The 20731-nt window shown below is 44.6% G+C and overlaps 1 protein-coding gene across 1 annotated transcript; it reads right to left on the bottom strand.

Annotated features, from left to right (window-relative positions):
• Positions 1–2090: 2090 nt before the first annotated feature.
• LOC112981482 (myosin heavy chain, skeletal muscle, adult-like) lies at positions 2091–19883 on the bottom strand. Its single transcript, XM_064522519.1, has 38 exons — positions 19677–19883; positions 19446–19589; positions 19200–19356; positions 15808–15835; positions 15596–15710; positions 15415–15507; positions 15247–15310; positions 15049–15147; positions 14839–14942; positions 14618–14756; positions 13824–13942; positions 13580–13729; positions 13047–13217; positions 12380–12689; positions 12158–12228; positions 11266–11353; positions 11054–11171; positions 10600–10723; positions 10377–10513; positions 10017–10272; positions 9127–9369; positions 8732–8908; positions 8501–8646; positions 8318–8408; positions 7840–8229; positions 7573–7699; positions 7269–7387; positions 6534–6730; positions 5954–6137; positions 5702–5867; positions 5406–5530; positions 4900–5208; positions 4596–4799; positions 4225–4350; positions 3960–4130; positions 3769–3873; positions 3528–3623; positions 2091–2317 (listed from the first exon to the last, which is right to left on the bottom strand). Exons 1-38 carry the CDS (start codon positions 19881–19883, stop codon positions 2162–2164), a joined length of 5826 nt encoding a protein of 1941 aa, XP_064378589.1. The 3' UTR covers positions 2091–2161.
• Between the last annotated feature and the right edge of the window lie 848 nt (positions 19884–20731).

Here is a 20731-nt window from a genome sequence, read left to right as displayed (position 1 = left end):
CTGTGCTTGAATGAGTGCCAGAGTTGCACAGTTACACAGACTCCTCTTATGTTCTCAGCTAACGTTGCTGGAAGAGCTCACTGCTGGGTGGAGAGTCCTAGCTGAGGAGTGACTTTCCAAAAGCCCTTTTCATCAGCTACTGAAGCAGCTAGAGGGCTCCTATTACAGAGCAGGTGAGTGGGGGAACTGTCTGGTAGGCTTCTGGATGAGAACAGGGAAAGAAGTGGATGGGAAGTATAGCATTAGCAGCAGGAGGCAACTGACTCCTAAAAAAGGGAAGTTAGGTGGCATGTTCCTTTGCTGAGCAGAGAGGTCCCGCTACAGCTGTAGACAGGTTTAGCTTTTCTGTCTGACTCCTGGGCTGCTAAAGAAGGACATGATATCGGTAGCTTGAACTTCACTGTCACTGTGTGCTGCTGTGTGCCTGCTCCCCATCCTAGGAAGGTGCCTGGCTCTCTGAGGAACTAGAATGGAGGCAGAAGTGGGGCTGTGTCAGCAGTTCAGGCATGCATCTGGCATGGGAGAGACCTGGGTTTCTACTCCCTGTTGCCTCTATTTTGTCCTTGTTACCCTGTGACTTGCCAATAGGAAAATGTGCTCATTGTCCTAATAAGAGGCACCACAGAGCTAGGAGCTCTAGCAGATGGTTCTCTGCACTTCTTCATTCCATATTGGCTTGTTTGGGCCTGTCAAGATCTTGTTAGACCCTGGCTCATCTTTGCACATGTACCTCATCTCTGTGAAATGAGCCAAACCATTGCAGTGTAACAAAAAGTGATGTAGACAGATGCTGGATGGAAGCACACCTCTCTTCCTGATCAGAATGGGAGTGACTGGCCATGAGCGCTTTACTCTGGGACAATGTTGTAGCAGTGATTGCTATTGGGCGAGTTTGTACTTTTACAGGATTCCCAAGCTATAATAGAAGGGTTTGTGTATCAGGTGGGCTGGAATTTAAGGTAACTCTCAGTTCAGCAGATCAGAGCCTACGCCCCCCCCCCAGCCACCATCCCATCACCACTCCCATCGTTGGTGCCATGCACTGGTGCCCAGTGCTTAGTGCAGGAATCAGCTCCTGCTTCAGACACCCATTTGCACAGCAGGAGTGGAAAGAGGTACACTGTCACAAGCATTCAACATCAACACATACCCTGGCCTCCACCTCCCAATGTGCTTCTTGTTTCCCTTCAGTGCCAGCGGCTCTTCACTCCGTGGTTTCTTCTGACCTGGTGTCTGGTTCACTCTGAGCACAGCTCTCACCTGGTGCTCCTTCAGTCTTTGTGGTTTCTGAGGAAATCCTGCAAGGTTGTCTGGTCTTCCTGAAAATAAGGAACAGAAGTTACTTGGAAGCATACAGTTGTTTGTGCTATGAAAATATCAGCTGAGGCAGATGTCTCTGTGCATGCCTAAGCTTTAACCTACCTTGACGCTGTCTGCGTGTCTTTCACCCAAACTAGAGACAAAGTGTAAAACGTCAGAATGCTTCAACTGAGACAGCTAATAGAGCACATGAGAATTCACAGCTGGACAGCCCAGCAAGCCTCTTCTGTTCAGAACACAGTCTGAATGAAGGAAAGAGTATTTGCCAATACCCCGCTTTCTCTCCCCCTCCACCCCAAACTGTTCACAGCATGTGGCCTCATGAAGGGAACAGCACCTCTGTGCAGTGCTGGAGCCATGAGCTGTAACTGAAAGGAGTAGTAGCCAGTCCAGGTAAGAAGGACTGAATGATTGTGCAGCGCCATGGAAATGCCACAGCAGTGCTGCGTCTGCTCTAAACTGGATCTCTTACACAGCCTTTCCCATAGCAAGAAAAGTATGTTATGACATATACTTTCACCTAAAACATGATTAAGCATGATTTTACCGGATTTACCTGGGAAATAAAAATATGTACGATACAGCGGACAGCTAATGGACACAATTAAAGTTAACCTTTCAGCACTATCCAATGCAAAATGAAATCGAAGAGCAAACTAGGGAGGAAAGAAAAAAAGACAGAGCGAAAACACAGTAGTTACTCATAGTATGCAAGCAAAGGAATCTATGGTCTTTATTCTCTAGACATTGGGGTGGTTACAAAGACTAATTACAGAAGAAAGTGACAGAGGGTTTCACATTTTGTGCACGACCCATGTCACTTTGCTGCCTCCTGACATCCTCACTCTTCCTCTCCTATCTTCTTGCTGTGAAACTCCCGGCTCTTGACTCGGAGCTTGTTGACCTGTGACTCTGCAATGTCCGCCCGTTCCTCAGCTTCCTCCAGCTCGTGCTGGATCTTGCGGAATTTGGAGAGGTTGACGTTGGACAGCTCCTCCTGCAGGGAGAGGGAGGGGGGGGGTGAAGAGCCCAGGGCAGGGGTTTCCAGTTCTCCTGCCACTGGGACTTGTGGGGCTGCGGCTGTTCCCCGCGTGCGGGAAGACTCCAAGGTTCCAAAAGCCTGTAGCTCCCTGGCGAGAAGGGGAAAGCCCAGACCCTCTGCCCCCCACCTACCACTGCTTACCCGTAAGCCTCACACAGACCTCTCAATCCTCCCTTACTCAAGAAGCCCACTGTGACAAACTACACTGGGAACGTGTCACATCCGAGGAGGTATTTCCTCACTTGGTCTTGGCATTTCTGTGCTCATTCTCCCATTACTTGGTGCCCAAGTTGCAGCGTGATTTCTTGGGCTGATAAAGGCCCTGAAGCCCCGTGCTCCTGCCTGATGGCAGAGAGTCATCGACTTCTCAGTCGGTGGATGTGACCCTTGGCATTGTTCAGTCTGACCTTGTGTATAAGACAGGCTGCAGAATGTGCCTCGCGAGGTTCATCGCTGAGTGCAGCATGCCCAGAAGGCAGCAAGGCCTCGTCACACCAGGCTAAACCCTGTGGCCAATACTGTATGTCTTGTGAGTACCCTTCAGCCCCTCCCATCTTTGCTGTGCTCTATTTTCCCTAACAGGCTCCTGAAGGAGGAGTTCCTTGCAGTGGGAGAGCTCAAGCTCAGTCAGGAGGCTTTCTCGTGCTTCTGTGCCTGAGTTCCCAGGCAAAGATTTCAGGAGAGCTGACAGGCATGATTCAAGTGCTCAGAGAAACATTGCCAAAATATGCTGTGCAGAAGCTGCAGATTTCACAAAGCCTTTTTTTAAAATGTTACCTGCCAGGCATTCTATTCATTCACTTTCTCCAGCTCATGGCTAAATGTGAAAGCAAGGAATATCTAGGCTGCTGGAATGCCAGGCTTTCCAGATGTCTTCTAGTTGAGATACACCTCTACATGCTGTGCCCCGTGTTGTTAATTTACTTGTGACAACCTACATGGATGTCATATCCGCCATACATCTTGCATCCCCCTGCACTTGCCCTTGCCATTTGCCCACTGACTCTCTCCCTGGCCTGGTGACCATGTGCCAGGGTGATTCATCAGGACCATAAAGACCCTAGAGCCCTGCGTTGTTGGCCAGTGGTCCTGGTCTTCATACTGATCTCAGTGGCACTGCTGCGCCACAGAAGGTGACTCTGGCCCCGGCTTGAGCAGTACTTACAGCCTCCTCAGCTTGTCTCTTGTAGGATTTCACTTTCATTTGCAGCTTGTCCACCAGGTCCTGGAGCCTGAGAATATTCTTCCGGTCTTCCTCAGACTACAGCAGCAGGTATGCAGGAAAGAGAGTGCATTGTTTTCCCCACCGCGTGAAGGTAACAATTCCCCTTGGGAATTGTGTGCAAACATTCTGACTTCCTGGGAGGAGGGTGCATCAGTCAGCACAAAGAGGCCTCCTGCCTTACCTGGTAGGTCAGCTCCTTCACCCTCCTCTCGTATTTGCGCACACCCTTCACAGCTTCAGCGCTGCGCTTCTGCTCAGCATCAACCTCCCCTTCCAGCTCCCGCACCTGCAAGGAGAAGCCCATCCTTGGAGTTTCCCTGGTGGTGCCTCATGGGATGTGCTCCCTGATGCACAAATACCAGCCCTACGCACCCTGGCCTCCAGCTTCTGGATTTGCTTCTTGCCTCCTTTCAGTGCCAGCTGCTCAGCCTCATCCAGGCGGAGCTGCAGGTCCTTCACCGTCTGGTCCAAGTTCTTCTTCATCCTCTCCAGGTGGGCGCTGGTGTCCTGCTCCTTCTTCAGCTCTTCTGCCATCATGGCCGCCTGGAGAGCAAAGGAACAGGCACCAGTTTGGGGCAGGAGACATGTTGGGGCAGAATCCATCCACCATCAGCAATGAAAGGAGCCCCCGGCTCACATCTGTGATGGCCTTCTTGGCCTTCTCTTCAGCATTGCGGGCTTCCTGGATTGTCTCCTCCATTTCTCCCTGAATTTGAATGATGTCTGTTTCCAGCTTCTTCTTGGTGTTGATCAAGCTGGTGTTCTGTGCAACAGAAGGAACATGATTTCTACTGTTAGGCCTAACTCTTCTGCTTCAAGAACTGAAAATTAAAGTATATTATTTATTGAAGTCCTTAATGCAGGAGTCCACTTTAGAGCCATAGTTACAAGCTGGACTGGGCTTGTCTTGTGACAACATTGCTCTTCAAGTATTCACAGAGTAATCAATTAATTGCGACATTCTATGCTATCTTTTGTCTGTGGGTCATTTCCAGCAGGGTTCCTGACCTGGGTGTGAAGGAGCTGCACACGTTCTGTTGCATCCAGCAGCTCCTGCTCAGCCACTTTCCTCGACCGCTCCGTCTGCTCCAGGGCTGCGCGTAGCTCCTCAACTTCAGCCTGCAACAGGTTTGCTCTGCGCTCCACCATGGCCACCTGCTCCTTCAGGTCCTCCTGTGTCCTCACAGCATCGTCCAGGTGTATCTGGGTATCCTGTAAGAGCGGCAAGAGAAATTATAAGGTGGCACAGCATTCTTGGGTACTGAAAACGTCAGATAAGCCATTCCTGTACATGTATCTTTGCTTAACAGACCTTCAGCACTGCCTGTGTGTTCCTCAGGTTCTTTTGGGCCTCTGCAGCCACGCGGTTGGCATGGCTCAGCTGGATCTCCATTTCATTCAGGTCTCCCTCCATTTTCTTCTTCAGCCTCAGGGCTTCATTCCTGCTCCTGATCTCAGCATCCAGGGTGCTCTGCATGGACTCCACAACTCGGAGATGGTTTCTCTTCAGCTGGTCGATTTCCTCATCTTTCTCTGCTATCTTCCGGTCAATCTCAGACTTGACCTGGTTGAGCTCCAGCTGTAGGTGCAGGATCTTCCCTTCCTCATGTTCTAGGGAGGCCTAAAAAAGAGGAAATACATTGTTAGTAAAGAGATAAACACAATGCTTCTCTTCAAAATAACCTCTTGGACAATATTTTCTGAAATCTAGGATTGTTTTTCCAAACACCCAGGGCAGAGGAACACTACATATCTTTTATCCTCATTTCTCTTTTACTTGTTGTGCCTTTGTGGAGATCAATGACTACTGCCGTGTACCTCAGCTTCCTCCAGAGCAGCCTGGATTTCATATTTCTCCTGCTCAATCTGCTTCTTCACTTTCTCCAGCTCATGAATGACCTTTCCTCCCTCTGCAATCTGCTCCGTGAGGTCAGAAATCTCCTCTGTAGGGACAGAGACAAGTGGCAGGGTCAGGCACTGAGCAGGAGGGGAAAGGCCCTGCCACAGGAAGGTGACACACACCCTCGCAATACTGCCGGCACGGAGCCATTTGGTGTGGTGGGTCGAGAAGCCTGCAAGAAAGCCCTGTGAGGAGCAGAGCGCCCGGGACTTACGCTGCAAGTTCTTGTTCTCCCGCTTCAGCGTTTCCAGGTGGTCCAAGGACTCCTCATAGGCATTCTTCATCTTAAACAGCTCTGTGCTGAGAGAGCGAGACTCCTTCTGGGAGGCTTCCAGCTCAGCCTGCGTTTCCTCATACTTCTGCTTCCACTCTGCCAGGATCTGAAGAGCAAGAGGGCCTGAGTATGGGCGTGGCAGTCACGAGGGGATGCTCTGTCCCCAGACCACGAGGCTGGAGCCCAGGTTACCTTGTCGAAATTCTTCTGCTTCTTGTCCAGAGCTGCGCAAGCTGCGTTTGACCTTTCCACATCAATCATCAGGTCCTCCACTTCATTCTGCAGCCTCTGCTTTGTTTTTTCCAGGGAAGCACATTTGGCATTCACGGCTTCGACGTGTTCCTCCGCTTCCTGCAGACGCTGCGCCAGCTTCTTCCTGGGAGATGAAAAGCACAGCTCCAGGTGAGGGATTATAGGGGACTTCTTGTGTTATTCACACATTTATTCACACTTCTGGGTCTCTGACCCCAATCAAAGTTAACAGTCATTCCGTTCCAAGATTGCATGCTGCTTAGTCAGTCTACCTCTTCCGTGCCCTAAGACCTACTGAGTACTTGTCCTATGTTAGTCTGTCAAACATGAATGGGTACATTTGTCTTTCCAAGGCACACTTGCTCCACAGCATACTTTCTCTTTCTCTCTCTACTCTACCCCCAGATGTATATCCTTACTTTTACCCACTCTTATGCAAACCCAGTCTCAGAGACACCTTTGTGTTTCCCTTGGTAGTCTCAGTCCCCTTCAGCTGTTCTACATCCCAATTCCCACATACTTGGCCTCCTCCAGTTCCTCTGTGCGCTGAATAGCGTCCGTCTCATACTTGGTTCTCCACTGGGCCACTTCACTGTTGGCCTTGGACAAGGTGCGCTGCAGCTCACCCTTGGCTTCCTGCTCCTCTTCGTATTGCTCCCGGAGCAAGTCACAGTCATGGCGAGCAGATTGCAAGGCGTGGGCCAGGGCATTCTTGGCCTGTGGAGGCATTAGGATTGGTAACTTCAGTACATATTTTGAGATGCTTCTTGACAGTGAAATTGTCAGGCACAGCAATATTGCCCTAGGGGAAAGGGTTCGTAAATTTTCACAGAGAAGTGTAAAGCTAGGAGCTGAGGAATCCTTCATAGATGTGTTCTTGGAAATCAGGGTTAGTGAAAGGTGGAAATGAATCTGTTGTTTATATAAATCTTCTGTAAATGTATTAAATATTTATTTAAATGTCTACATTTGTGTCTAAATCTTATATTAGAGACCATCATGAATCACATTGAAGCCTTGTGGACAACTTCCTCTAAAACAGCAATTGGCATGATTCCTTCCCCATCAAGGGCATGAGTGAGGATTGGTGCTCCCTCCAGTAATATATGGGTGTGGGTAAAGAATGTTGAACCACTCTTAGTTTTAGAATAAAAAATGCAGCACACAAATCCTCCAGTTGCATATAAGTTTCAAATGGCTTGTGAAGAGCAGGATTCTGCTCTAAGAGAAATGATTGTATTATAAACATCCTCACCTTTATTTCTTCCTCTAGATGTCTCTTCAGTTCCTCAATCTGTTGGGTAAATCCCTGCTTGCCTCTAGACAGCTGAGAAATCAATGCATCTTTTTCCTCCACCTGACGGGAATATTCACCTGGGAAGAGTAAAAGAGACAAGCAAAACTATTGTGCTACTAGCAATAGGATGACAATTGGTGCCTGTAAACCTGTCGGTGCTGGAGTGGCTTACAGAAGACAAACCATTAATCACTTTGAACCCTGTGGTGTCCTCACGACTTGCGGGTTCTCCCATTGTGCATCAGGGATGGGAATGCCTCACCTGCTTCTGTCTGCAGACGAGCTCTTTGTGTGTTGAGGTCATTGATCATGCGCTGATTCTGCTCCTCCTTTGTCTTAATCTCACTCAACTGGTCTTCCAGAGTGCGGCACATCTTCTCCAGATTTGCCTAGGCATCAAACACATGCAAGGAAAGACAACTGACTCTTGGATAGGGCAAGGCTCTTGTATGAGAATGTGGTTAGTAGATGCAGCCTGTGTGTCATACCAGGTGCCGGAGAGCATAAAAATACATAGGCAATTCTATACCTTGGCTTTGGAGACGGACTCCATGTTACTGGCCAAGTCGTCAATCTCCATCTTCAGCTCACTCTTCTCCTTCTCCAGCTTCTGCTTGACACGCTGAAGGTTGTCTATTTGCTCCCCAAGCTCGGCTGTGCTGTCCGCATGCTTCTTCCGCAGGGCAGCAGCTGTGGCTTCATGCTGCAGAGTGGCCTCTTCGAGGTCCCGCCGCATCTTCTGAAATTCTGCCTCACGCTTCTTGTTCATCTCGATCTGAGCTGCCGTAGCCCCCCCGGCTTCTTCCAGGCGCTCACTGATCTCCTCTAGCTCCCTGGAGAGGTCAGCCCGATGCTTCTCTGCTTTGGCCCGAGAGGTCCGCTCGGCCTCGATTTCCTCCTCCAGTTCCTCAATACGGGCCTGGGGAACATTAGGCACCATTCACACCCATGCCCTGCTCCTACCTGACCTCTGTTGGTGTGAGAGAGGGGAAGGAACAAAGACTTGCCTGCAGCTCCTTGATCTTCTTCTGGGATTGCATGCCCAGGGCTTGCTCGTCCTCAATTTTGCTCTGGATTTGGCTGATTTCAAAGTCTTTCCTTTGCACAAAGCAAACTGTGTCAGAGCCACGCCCCCCCCAAAAAAACACGCGCACTTGCACGGTGCAAAGATACCCCGCAACCACACTTACTTCTTCAGTTTCTCATCCAGCTGCTGCTTATCATTTTCCAAGTCCATTATGGTATCATGGGCCAGCTTCAAGTCTCCCTCGAGTTTCCTCTTGGCTCTCTCAAGGTCCATGCGCAGTTTCTTCTCTTGCTCCAGGGACCCTTCAAGCTAAACAGTACAAGGTCATGAGTGCTCTGCCAGCCAGCTCTAACTCCATAACTGTCCTGTTCTTAGTGGATATGTGTGTGCTTACGTCATCCACTTGCTGCTCGAGCTTGGTTTTAGCTTTGGTCAGCGTATTGACTTTGTCCTCTTCTGCCTGCAGGTCATCCAGGGTCTGCTGGTGGGCCTCTTGGAGGGCTTTCTTCTCTTTTGTCAGCTTGGCAATGGTCTCATCCAGGGCTGCCATCTCCTCAGTGAGGTTTTTCACCTGCACATTATCAGCAAGTGTCCAAAAACCAGGCAGAAAACACGACTGCTGGTGCAGTCACCTTTTCACTTTGGAATGCTCAGTCAGGAGTTTGGTTTCCCTTTGGGCTGCCCACCTATCCTGCTGGCATGTTGCAAAACTAGCAGCGTGCTAGGGATACCAGGCCTTGGGAGACACATCTGTCCCTCGGCACTTAATTTTAGTCCCCATGTCTGTACCTTGTTCTCGGTGGCATGTTTTTCCTTCTCGACTTTGGCCAGCGTTAACTCAAGGTCGTCTATATCTTTCTTCAGCTCTGAGCATTCATCCTCCAGTTTCCTCTTCTTGGCTGTCAGCTCAGCATTGATTTCCTCCTCATCCTCCGCCCTTTCAGTCACCTCCTTAATTTTGGCTTCCAGCTGGATTTTGGTTTTGATGAGTTGGTCACATCTTTCCTCAGCATCAGCCAAGCTATCTGCTTCCTGGAGGCAAAAAGAGATTTTCTGGGGTTATAAAGTCTGGAAGTGTCTTAGCTCTGTCGCTAAGTAGGCACGTGTGAGAAGGAAGGCTGAAATGGGCCTTCTGCCCAAACAACCAAACAGTGTGGCTCATTCTTCTTCTGTGGAGCTTTATATCTCCTCTCAACTGAAAAGAACAGTCCGGAGGATTTTTCTCTGATCTGTTTTGTCTATGCTATTGCCAAAAATAAGAATAAAATCAGGTTACCCCCCCTTTTTTTTTTTTAATTTTTAAAATCTGCTCAAGAAGTCTTTAATTTTCTTTGAGATACTTCGATATTCATGTGCACCCCATAAGAATGGTCACTGAAATTGTTTATTTATCCTTTAGGAAGCATTAGCGTCTTTTCCCTTTGTAAACAATGCAGCTTTGCTTTAATTTCTTAATTCATGCTGCATCTCGTGGTATTTAATAATTTCTTGGAGAAAGAAGAAATTATTTCTCCCATAAAGTCACAGCATGTACTGCAGAGTTCTTCTCCTTTTGAAGAGTTACATAAGTATGATGTCCTCAGACAGAATGGAGTTTTGTTTTTCAGTCTGTCTTTGCTAGAGAATAATTAGATCATACCAACACCTGTTCCCATGGACAAGTAAATGACAATGCTCACAGCCTGCACTTGGAGCTGCAGGTCATTTTTCTCCTGTAGCAAGGTCACCATTTTCTCCTCCAGCTCCTTCCTCTTTGCCTCAGACTTTGCAAGCTCTTCTTTGGTTTTCTCAAATTCTTGTTTCATATTGGCCATCTCCTTCTCTGATTCTGCGCTCTTCAGCAAGGGCTTGATTTTGAAGAACAGCTTCATCCAGGGCCAGTGCTTGACGTTCATGAATGCACGAACGTTGTACTGGATGCAGAAGATGGAATCCCTGAAATACAATCCATATGCCTATTACATACCTTGGGGGAATGATGAATTGAGACTCAATTAGACAACTACCATGAGAACAAATTAAAGGTGAGGAGTGTGTACCTCCTCTCCACCATTCTCCGATACTCCATTCTCATGAGGAAGCCCCTGCACCTGGCTTGAGTCATGGTCATAATCTCTGCTAGCTTCTCATCTCTCATCTCCTCCAGAAGACCTATCAGCCCAGCTTTGAAGAACACCTTGAGAAAGGGAACATTGTAGCACATCAGCCTCAGGTCGTACAAAGCACAGGGACAGAGTCTTTGAACCCAGGAGCTGTTTCTACCTTGGTGTGTCCAAATTTGTACTGGGTGTGGTCCACATCAATGGACCCAAGGAGCTTCTCCGACGCCTTCTTGCTATCTATGAACTGTCCCTCTGGGATAGCGCTTGCATTTAGCACCCTATACCTGTAGGAGAAAACAGAACATGAATAAATCCCCATCACCCCGACCACCACCATGTCTGAAGCCCACCGCCTTCTCAGACTGTCCTACTGAAACAATCTCATGTCTGGGAACAGTTCATCCTTTCGGGGCAGGGTGTAGAAAGTTTTCGTACTGTTAAATCAGAATCCATGATAATCTTGATCCTCTACAATATTATATCCCCATAAACTGATAGTGAAACTTTTTTATATTACTGCTCAGTACCAGTTTAAAGTATAATGTTTCCAGTAGGTTCAAATGCTCAGGCTGCATCTGCTTGGGCAGAATGGGCAAAAGGTGGAGCGCTCTTACCTCTGTTTGAAGTCGGCATAAAGGACTCTGCTGGGGAATCCTTTCCTGCAAATTCTGATCCCTTCCAGCACGCCATTGCACCGCAGCTGGTGCAGCACCAGCTCGTGTTCCATGGCACCTAACAAGCAACACCATTAATGACTACCCCATTGCTGGGCACTGGGGAGAAGAGCTCCTGTGGCTCAAGTTTTCCTCCTGCTTTCTCCCCTTACCAGGTGTTTTTGTTTCATTTGGGATGATGCAGCGTACAAAATGGGGGTGAGTGCTCCGCAGATTTGTCATCAGCTTGTTTAGATTCTCCTGTAAGATCATGAGGTAAAGTTTAGCTCAACCAATGAAAGTGCTGCATCCCTACAGCTACATATATGTAATCCATGGAAAAATGTTAATCATATGTGAGATTTAAACTAGAATGTAAAATTGCCATCTGAAGATAAAAAAAAAAAAAACTTAGCCTTCCTCTTTCTTTGGATATTGAACATTGCTATCAAAAAGGCATATAATTTGGTTATTGAGTCATCATCATTTACATTTTATAAAATCTGGGATTTATAACTCATTTGGTATCCTGAGACTCATAACTTTGAAAGCAATGAACAATTCTCTATGCCAGCCCTCCTGAATCAATATAGTGGTTAAGCTTTTATATGCTACGATCTTAAAGCAAGCCTCACTGGTTTTCAGAGCTGCTTTTTTATTTCTGAATGGTACATGTTAGCAGTACTGAAAATATTAAAAAAACCACAATGCTGGTTTGGGAAAACATTCTAAATTCTGTACAATAGCTGAAAGAAATTGATCCGTTACAACACTACAAGACTTAGGTTAAAAGTAGAGCTGTTTGAAGAAAGATCTGTGTGACAACAGCCTCACCCATTTGTAGGAGTTTCTCTTTTGACATCATAATAGGAGAATATCATTCCATATGGAAAATGAACAGACTAGTCCATCAGTTAAATGTAAAGTAACTGTAAAGTAAGCTGTAGCACATGATTTTCTTCAGCCTATGGCTATAGAGCTCCAAGAGATTATAACATCAATTTTCACGTTTAAAATTCCTTTTATTCAAGTAAAAAGAGACAAAGTTATGAAACCTGTACTTACCCTGAAAAGAGCTGAGACAGTCTGGAAAGAAGAACCCTTCTTCTTGCCACCCTTTTTGCCACCACCACCCTCTGCAAATGGAAGAAAAGTAAAACAATATTAAAATACTGACGTTGCATATTGAAAACTACAGAATAGAAAACTACTCTAAATGTTTATTGTTTCCTGGTTTATTCCCCTTTGGTGTTCTCCCACCTAAAATACAATTTTCTCATAGCTGACCTGCATCAGCTCCACCATAGTTGGCAAACAGTAAGGCCAGTGTTTTCAGTGATGATTTCTGGTACAACCCAATGACGGTTTCATTCAGGGGGTCCTTGTTCTTCTCAAGCCAACCAGTGATATTGTAGTCCACTGTGCCAGCATAGTGTATGAGGGAGAAATGGGCTTCAGCCTTGCCTTTGGTAGGCTTCGGTTTCTGGAAGTTGCTGGACTTGCCCAGATGTTGGTCGTAGAGCTTGTTCTTGAAAGAAGTGTCAGTTGCCTTGGGGAACATGCACTCCTCTTCTAGGATAGAGAAGATGCCCATGGGCTGGAAGATATTACAACAGACAAGAGGGCAATCCAGATTAGAAATCATCCAACCCTTGCTGTGAAAGAGGCTGCATTCAAGAGAAGAAACTGCAAAAGGAATCAGAAGATAATGTTGTTTCTCTGCATTTCTGGACAATAAGTGAAAGAAAGTTAACTCATCTTTTCTCAGCCTTGATGTTTCATCATAACTCATGGAAATGCTTTTCATCATTGCTGGGAACATTACCAATTGCAATAGTTCAGAACAATTCAGTAACTGAAGTTTAACATTTTAATACAATGTAGACGAGTGCATTATGTATCCTTCAGCATCTACAGAATTCCCGACATGAGTGCACCTGAACAGGAAGGATACCTTCTCAATAAGCTCAATGCAGGCAGCCAGGTCCATCCCAAAGTCTATGAATGTCCATTCAATTCCTTCCTTCTTGTACTCCTCCTGCTCCAGCACAAACATGTGGTGGTTGAAGAACTGTTGCAGTTTCTCATTGGTGAAGTTGATGCACAGCTGCTCAAAGCTGTTGAACTGCCAAGCATAAAAAGAGATGCAAAGTTCTCAAGGTGCAGCAATAACTTGATGAAATTTTCCTGTACAATCCTAATTCTTCCTGAGTGATAGTTTAAATACAAGGCCTCTTCTTTCATGTTTCTCTATGCTCTCTCATTGAGATAGGTCTTGAATTTTGAAAAGAAGGAAGATTTCAAATTCAGTGTAATTATAAGGGTAGTGTTCCATTATTATTCTTTGTTGTGGGAGAAAGGAAGGGCAATTCCAAAACCCTGCATGTAAGTGTACGATGATGCTAACTCCTCATAAAAATGTCTCAAAATTCCCTTTATTCCTATTCATCCTTCTAAGAAATGGCTAGAAAAAACTCTGTTCCTTACATCAAAGATCTCAAAGCCAGCAATGTCCAGAACACCAATGAAGTACTGTCTGGGTTGTTTGGTATCCAGCTGCTGGTTGATGCGAAAAACCATCCACAAGAACATCTTCTCATAGACAGCTTTTGCTAAAGCACCTACAGCATTGTGCACCTAAAGCAAATGGAAAATGCATAGAAATTACTTCACAGACTAAAGAGAAATTCTGAGGTTTTAACTGTGTGTTTCTAGTCACCAGTTCTTTTACCTGTTCCACCGTTTGACCCTTGGTCACAAATTCATTTCCAACCTTGACTCGGGGGTAACACATGGCTTTAAGCAGGTCAGCTGAGTTCAGACCCATCAAGTAGGCAGCCTTGTCAGCAACTGAAGGACAGAAAGTAAAAAAAAAGATAATTAGACAATGGCTGGAATTTGATCTCTAGGGGAGTTTCTCAGAGATGATTTCAACCTTCAAAGTTCTTGAAGTACAGATCATTTAGTCTATTATCACAGAGGAAATACTGAAGGCATGAAAGTTGTGAAAGCTAGTGTTGGTATTTTTTGAAAGTAGGTATTGGTAGGAAACCTTTCCTTGAATATTTTCACTTGATATATAAACTGAAATAATTGTTTTAAAACTGTTTCTTGAAAAATGCATGAAGATTCCAAATTGGAAACGTAGTCCAGTTCTAAAAAAGCTCTTATATTTAAATAGGGCATGACCTGCAGTGCCAACAGAACAAGTGTGTACATTTCAAAGCTGATTCTAGAGCCTGCATATGCATGGAGGGAGAGCTTGGGGAATGGGTGCTTTGTAAAGAGGTATATCAATATGCTGTACATATCAAATGGCAAAAAGGCATGTAACTAGCCCACAGAAAAGCTAAATGAAGGAGTGTCAGTAAAAGAGGACAAGGATCGGGGAATCCACTTCACAGTTTCATGGAGACTAAAATAATCATTTCTCATTTTTCACTTGTGTAAACTAGGGGTTTTGTCCTAACTGAAAGATTGTCTTCCACAAACTCAGTTCTTCATTAAGAAATCAGGTCCAAGAACCTTCTGTGCCATCCGGCTCTGCCTGCTCCTCTCGTTGTTTCTGCTTGAACTTCAAGTTCCCGTAGTGCAAGACAGCCCCCGTCAGCTTGTAAATGGCGGTCTTTTCATCAGCAGTGAAGCCCAGGATGTCAATGGCACTCTGCAATAGAAACAGTAAAGTAAAAATATTGCCTAATAAGCTTAAGAACCCCAATAAAAATCTTTTCCTTTGTAATACTTACATCTGTAGCCATCAGCTCCTCCTGGTCATCAATGCTGGGAACAGTGACTTCACCTTGACTCACGTAATGATAGTCATATGGATTGGTGGTAATGAGGAGCATGTCTGAATGCAAGAATAGGTGGGAAAGAGGCTTAGTGTTGTCAACTAGGTAGTAGAGTGAGCTGTTGCTCAGTGATCTTCCTCCAAAAAAGTTAGTAATCCTTCCTACCAATTAGCTCTGGCTTCTTGTTGGAGGTGACCTGATAAAAGATGTGGTAGCTTCTTTCTGCCTTGAGCTGGAAAGTGACTCTTGACTTCTCCAGCAGATCTGGCAAGGAAGAGAGAAGGAGTTACACACAAGACAGTGCACAGTGCACAGAGGTGGAAATGTGGGAAGAAATGTTATCAGGCAAGGAAGCTCTCATACATGTTTCAATGTCAGCAGAAGCCAGTTTCCCTGTGGCCCCAAAGTGGATTCTGATGAATTTGCCCTGTTAAGGGAAGAAAGAAGCATTTCAGCCTAGCTGAATTCCATTGCCATCTCCTTCGGCTCTTGCAAGGAGAGGGAGGGATTTTGTCCAAAGCAACAGCTTACAAAGCGTGAAGAGTTGTCATTCCTCACGGTCTTGGCATTTCCAAAGGCCTCCAGCAAGGGGTTGGCGCTGATGATTTGATCCTCAAGCGTGCCCTACAACACAGTAAGTATTGTTAAGTTACAGTGTTTAATCCATGCGGCAATTACAGGCCAAGTGTTCAGTCTGTCCCTCCTGCCTCACCTGCATTTTGCCTGCCTGCTGCTCCTCCTTCTTCTTATCCCCGCTAGCTGCAATTGTTGCAAAGTACTGGATGACACGCTTCGTGTTCACAGTCTTCCCTGCACCGGATTCTCCGCTGTGAAGCCAGAGAGAGAAGCAGAGAACGTATGGTCAGGCAGCAGGTCCCCGGCACAGAGCAACCCAGCAGGAACCCGAGCAGGCAATGTACGTACGTGATCAGGATTGACTGATTCTCGCGATCTGTGAAAGGGACAGAAACAAAGGGGCACATGAACACCTTATATAAAAATTATTAGTTGAGGCCTGTAGAAGCTGCACAAGCACTAGGCAGCCTATTCCTTTTAAAAACCCTTGGGTATTCACCCCTAAGCTCTTTAGAATCCTTTGCCCTACTACTTCTCAGCAGGAATAAATGGAATTTTATTTTTATCAATATTGACACATATGTCGCGTGTACTATGTTATCTTCTTTTCTAGGATATTCTCTTCATGTCAGGACTGCTTATTTGTGTATATGAAAAGGAGTCCAAACTAGAGTGTTTTAGTAGACCTGCCAGTTAATATTGAACTATCGGGAAAGCAAATACTGTACTATCTGTAAACTACAATGAACTGGAGCAAGTGCTTCTCACGACCCGAGTCACCTAGGAACAACCACCTTTAAGACCAAAGGCCCCTACTAGGTGATTATTCTGTCTGTGGCTAATTAATTGTTGTCTAGAGAAAAGTATGAAATCATAAGCAAGTAGCTACCCTTCCCTAAAGTATACTTCCCTATGCTAGAATATTGAAATTTTGGTTCCTCCAGAGCTAGAGTTGATGTTTTTGTGTGTAATACTTTGGGCTGAATTTGCTTTCCAGATTTTTTTCTAGCCACTTGTGTAACCCACGCTTGGTTCTTTTTGTGTTGCTTCAGCTTTTAGCATCCAGTATCTTCTGTTTTGGAACGACTTACTGTGTGAAGAAATGATTTTTGGTTTGTGGTGAGCCTGCTTTTTCCTCTACTCCTTCTATTCATCAATCATTTGTCTATATTTACCTATGTGGATGACATGCCATGCCATGCCTTTGATAAACCTTTTCATCCCTTTCTTGACCTGTTCAATCTCTACTGTATTCTTCTTTAAAAAAGGAAGAGAAGAAATACATACAGTACACAAGGTGCAGACAGTCCTTGGGTACCCACCGCGACATAATGATATTTTCTGTTTTGGTCTCTATTCCTTTCTCTGTTCCTTTCTCAGTAATCCTCAACTTTCTGCTTGTTATGTTGTGTATTACTGACCACTTAGCCAAAATTCTCAAAGCTATATTATAGAAGGATATCTATAATGGGAGTAGTAGTTTTCAGCAATGAACCCATCATTTATACATCATTACTATTGGGGCTTTTTTCTTTGCCCATTGTTTTACATTCTTCTAGACTGAACTTTGTCTACCGCATCGCTGAATGATAACCTAACCATTTAGTCTCATAAAGTCCTTCTGAAATTCTTCACTGTTAGAACCTCACCTGCACTGCCTTGAAGGACTTAGTGGCATCAGAATGCATGGCACCTTGGAATGTTGCCCATTTCCAGATCATTTAAAAAAGATGTAGAACAGCAGAAGTCCCAAAACAGATCCCAGTAGGACTCCATGGATGAACACTTTGCACTATGAAAACTGAAAAATTATTTCTGACATGTGTTCCTTTCTCTTAGCCAGGTCTTTTTGTACTTTCCCAATTTTGTAGCTGCTTGTGAGCGCAAGCATAACAATTTTTTCTAAGAATACTGGCTTTATAAACTGTACAGAGTATCTTTGTGGAATTCAAAAAAATTTGGTAGATTTGTGAGGCAAGACTTCCGTTTAAAAGAACTGCATCAGTATTTTCTTGGTAAGTAACATATACTCACATGTCCAGTAATCACCCTGCTTAGAAGTTTCTACCAGTTTGGCTGTCACAAACATCAGCCCTATTGGTATGCTGTTCCTTGGATCTCCACTCTCAACCCTTTTTAAAAGTTTCTGTAACACTAGCCATCTTCCAGGCAGTTTTCAGTGGGAAGTTCAACAAATTCATCTTTAGTGTTCCATTGGAATGCTTGGCTGAATTCTGTCCTGGCAGTTTTTTAATGTTTATTCTGTTGGTTTGTTCTGTAATTTCTTTTAAGAACACTTCAATGAGAAGCAGTTCCTCTGATGAATCCTTCTATAAGGAAGACTTCCAGAAGTGAATACTTCTCACGCTCCTTCATGGTAAACAAACAGGCGTAAAAGCTAATTTGGCTGTTCTGATAAGGCCTTATATTTTCCAAGTTGTCTTTTTAAATCAGGACTGCGTACTGACTCCACAGACTTGTTTGAAGCCTTTCTGCTTCTTATGTGTTTAAAAAATAACTAAGTATTAATTTTTATGCCTTCTGCAATTTGGTTCTCAAATCCTTCATTTGGCATGCCTTCCTGTGTTTCCACATTTACCTTGCCAGAATATATGATCCTTTCTATTTTAGTCATTTGAACATAACAGAGTGCTTTTTTTTATTTATTTATTTTTTTTTTTTTTTGAAGAAAGCCTATGTATGTTTAACAACCTCCTTTAATAGGCTGTGTAGCTAGACTGGACTTTCTTTCAAAGAAGTCCTTTTTGAGAGATGGTTTTCATTTATTCTGTATTCTGTTTTCCCATAACTTGCAAGCTGTCTGAAAACACTAAGCCATTAGGTAACTAACTCCCAGTGGGAAACTCTGAGGTTGAGTTCACCTAGCTCCTGCACATTTCCTGAATGTCCCAGCAAGAGCAGATGTAAGCTGACAAATCCTTTCATTATAAGACACACTAATAAAAGATCAATTTATAATTGTTTCATTTTCACAGTATTCTCTTCCAGTTAACCTGCTTGCTACACTGAAGTTTAAAGGATAAACTGCAATAATTTGTCAAGAAAGAGTTATGTTAACAAATGAAAATATACTTCTCTTTCATTAGTATTTTTCTGAGTAATCTGCCCTTTCTTGAAAGTTTGGATATTTAGACAACCCGAGAAAAATTAGAGATAACCTTTTCATCATCCTTTCTTATTGCTTCCTTTTGTACCACCGAATGGAGAAGAACAAATGGTTTCTGAGATGGGGAGAGTAAGTGCCAATTTTCTGAGGTTCAGGTTTCACAGTAAAGTCTAACTGAGCCTGGTCCGTGTGGTTTCATAGGACCACTGAAGGAAGCATTGGCTTCAACATAGGATGCCCATTCCACTAACACCAAATCCTATTTACAGAACTCCACCCAAGTGACTTTCAATCCTGAAAAGCAAATCATTAATAGTACAATCCTACCAACTAACAGCAAGCCAGAAGTCTAGAAGTAGATTCCAATTTCTTTGAAGGGAAACCTGACAATGTTTTTGGCACTGAACTATAGCCTCCCAAATATCTTGGGCAGGAAGTTATAACCTTGGCTCTTCTAAACATGCTGTCGGTAAAGAAAATGTTTGCACTGATGAGAGGACACCCACCCTCACAACATCTTCAAAAAATTGCACCATTTTCCAGAGAAAAGACATTTGTTCTCCTCTGACAGTATTTGTGGCCAAATAATTTTGAAGAAAACCAAGCAACTCACCAGTTAACATGAACTGATAGGCGTTGTCAGAGATGGAGAAGATGTGGGGAGGGGCCTCCTGGCGCTTCTTGCCTCGGTAGGCCAACACCACCTCCGGGTTGTACACCGGCAGCCACTTGTAGGGGTTGACAGTGACGCAGAAGAGACCCGAGTAGGTCTGTGAGGGAGACAGCAAGTTGGCTTCCACTCAGCTTACCATGGTAGTTCTTCCTAGCTACTTGGAGGAAGACTGCTGCTGGTACTTACGTAGATCATCCAGGCTGCATAACGCTCTTTGAGGTTATACAGCACAGCAGGTTCATGGAGGTGGGTCATCATGGCCATGTCCTCGACTTTATCGTACTTAGGAGGGTTCATGGCGAAGACTTGATCTTCCTTCACGGTCAGAGTCTGGCAAGGAAATGAGAGATCCATGCATGTCAGCTAAGAGCTCAGAGTGAGAATTAAATGCTGCTCTGAAGCTTGCATTTTACTTACTTCTCCTGCTTCAGACTTCACAGTGACCTTCCCTCCTTCTCGGCTTTGAATTGTCCCTTTCACAAAGGATTCCTTAGCATGTACCACAAAGACCGATGTCTTGGCATCGAAGGGCTTGTTCTGGGCCTCAATTCTCTCCTTTTCTGACTTTCGGAGGTAGGGAGCCGCCTCCCCAAAGGCAGCCATCTCAGAGTCTGGAGACGCCATATCTGCACTTTATTGAAGATATGTCAGCAGAAGGCTCTGTGTGGAAAGAAGACATTGATCACCAATTAGTCAGTAGTTTTCTGTCCCAGTGAGGAAATGTCTTACAGTTTCTATCTTTCCAATATTGAAATTAATGTTAAATTTTCAATAACATCTTTTGGAAGTCAGTTTTGATTTGAAGTCTTAAGTACCTGCGTCCCCCACTTAGAATTTAGTCTTGTTATCATGAACAGATTTTTTTAATACTGATTACAATTTTGCAATATTATCATACTGGTGGGATTCTGGCCAATTTTGTATTGAAACACTGAAGAACTAAACCCACAGCAAATCACTCTCTGTTCTTGTCCGTAATTACCAGTGGTAAGTCTCCAAGGGATCCTTTCCTTGCCCATCATCAGTGGAAAGTGACTTTATTTACTTTTATAGTACATACAGCTAATCATATTCAGTCCAATCTTTTCAGCAATGGACATGAATACAGGCAATAAGGCATGAATGTAAAAAGGAAAATTAACCAGTGGGTAAAGAAACTGCCCACTGAAATGTGCAAAAATCTTACCTCAGGGTCATTGCTGTAACAATTAATAACTTAAGATGTTGCCTGTCATGACATCAGAGGTTAGAAGTCAGTAAATAGTATATTAAAAATGGTAATTTTCTTCTTTTCTTGCACAGTTTTCAGGAGAAAAATTATAAATTGAAACTATAAAGATGCCTTGGAAAGCAGATTGAAAATTGCAGGTGATAGAAGCAGGCCATCCTGGAAATTGTTATCACAAGCAACCAGAATGTAGCGAGACATGCAAGATAAAGATATATTGTTCTGTCTCAGCAATCCTACAGAA

This window comes from Dromaius novaehollandiae, chromosome 18 (genome assembly GCF_036370855.1).
Source record: "Dromaius novaehollandiae isolate bDroNov1 chromosome 18, bDroNov1.hap1, whole genome shotgun sequence".
Taxonomy (NCBI): domain Eukaryota; kingdom Metazoa; phylum Chordata; class Aves; order Casuariiformes; family Dromaiidae; genus Dromaius; species Dromaius novaehollandiae.
The sequence above is the reverse complement of the archived record's forward strand: the minus strand, read 5'-3'. Positions and strand labels throughout refer to the sequence as shown.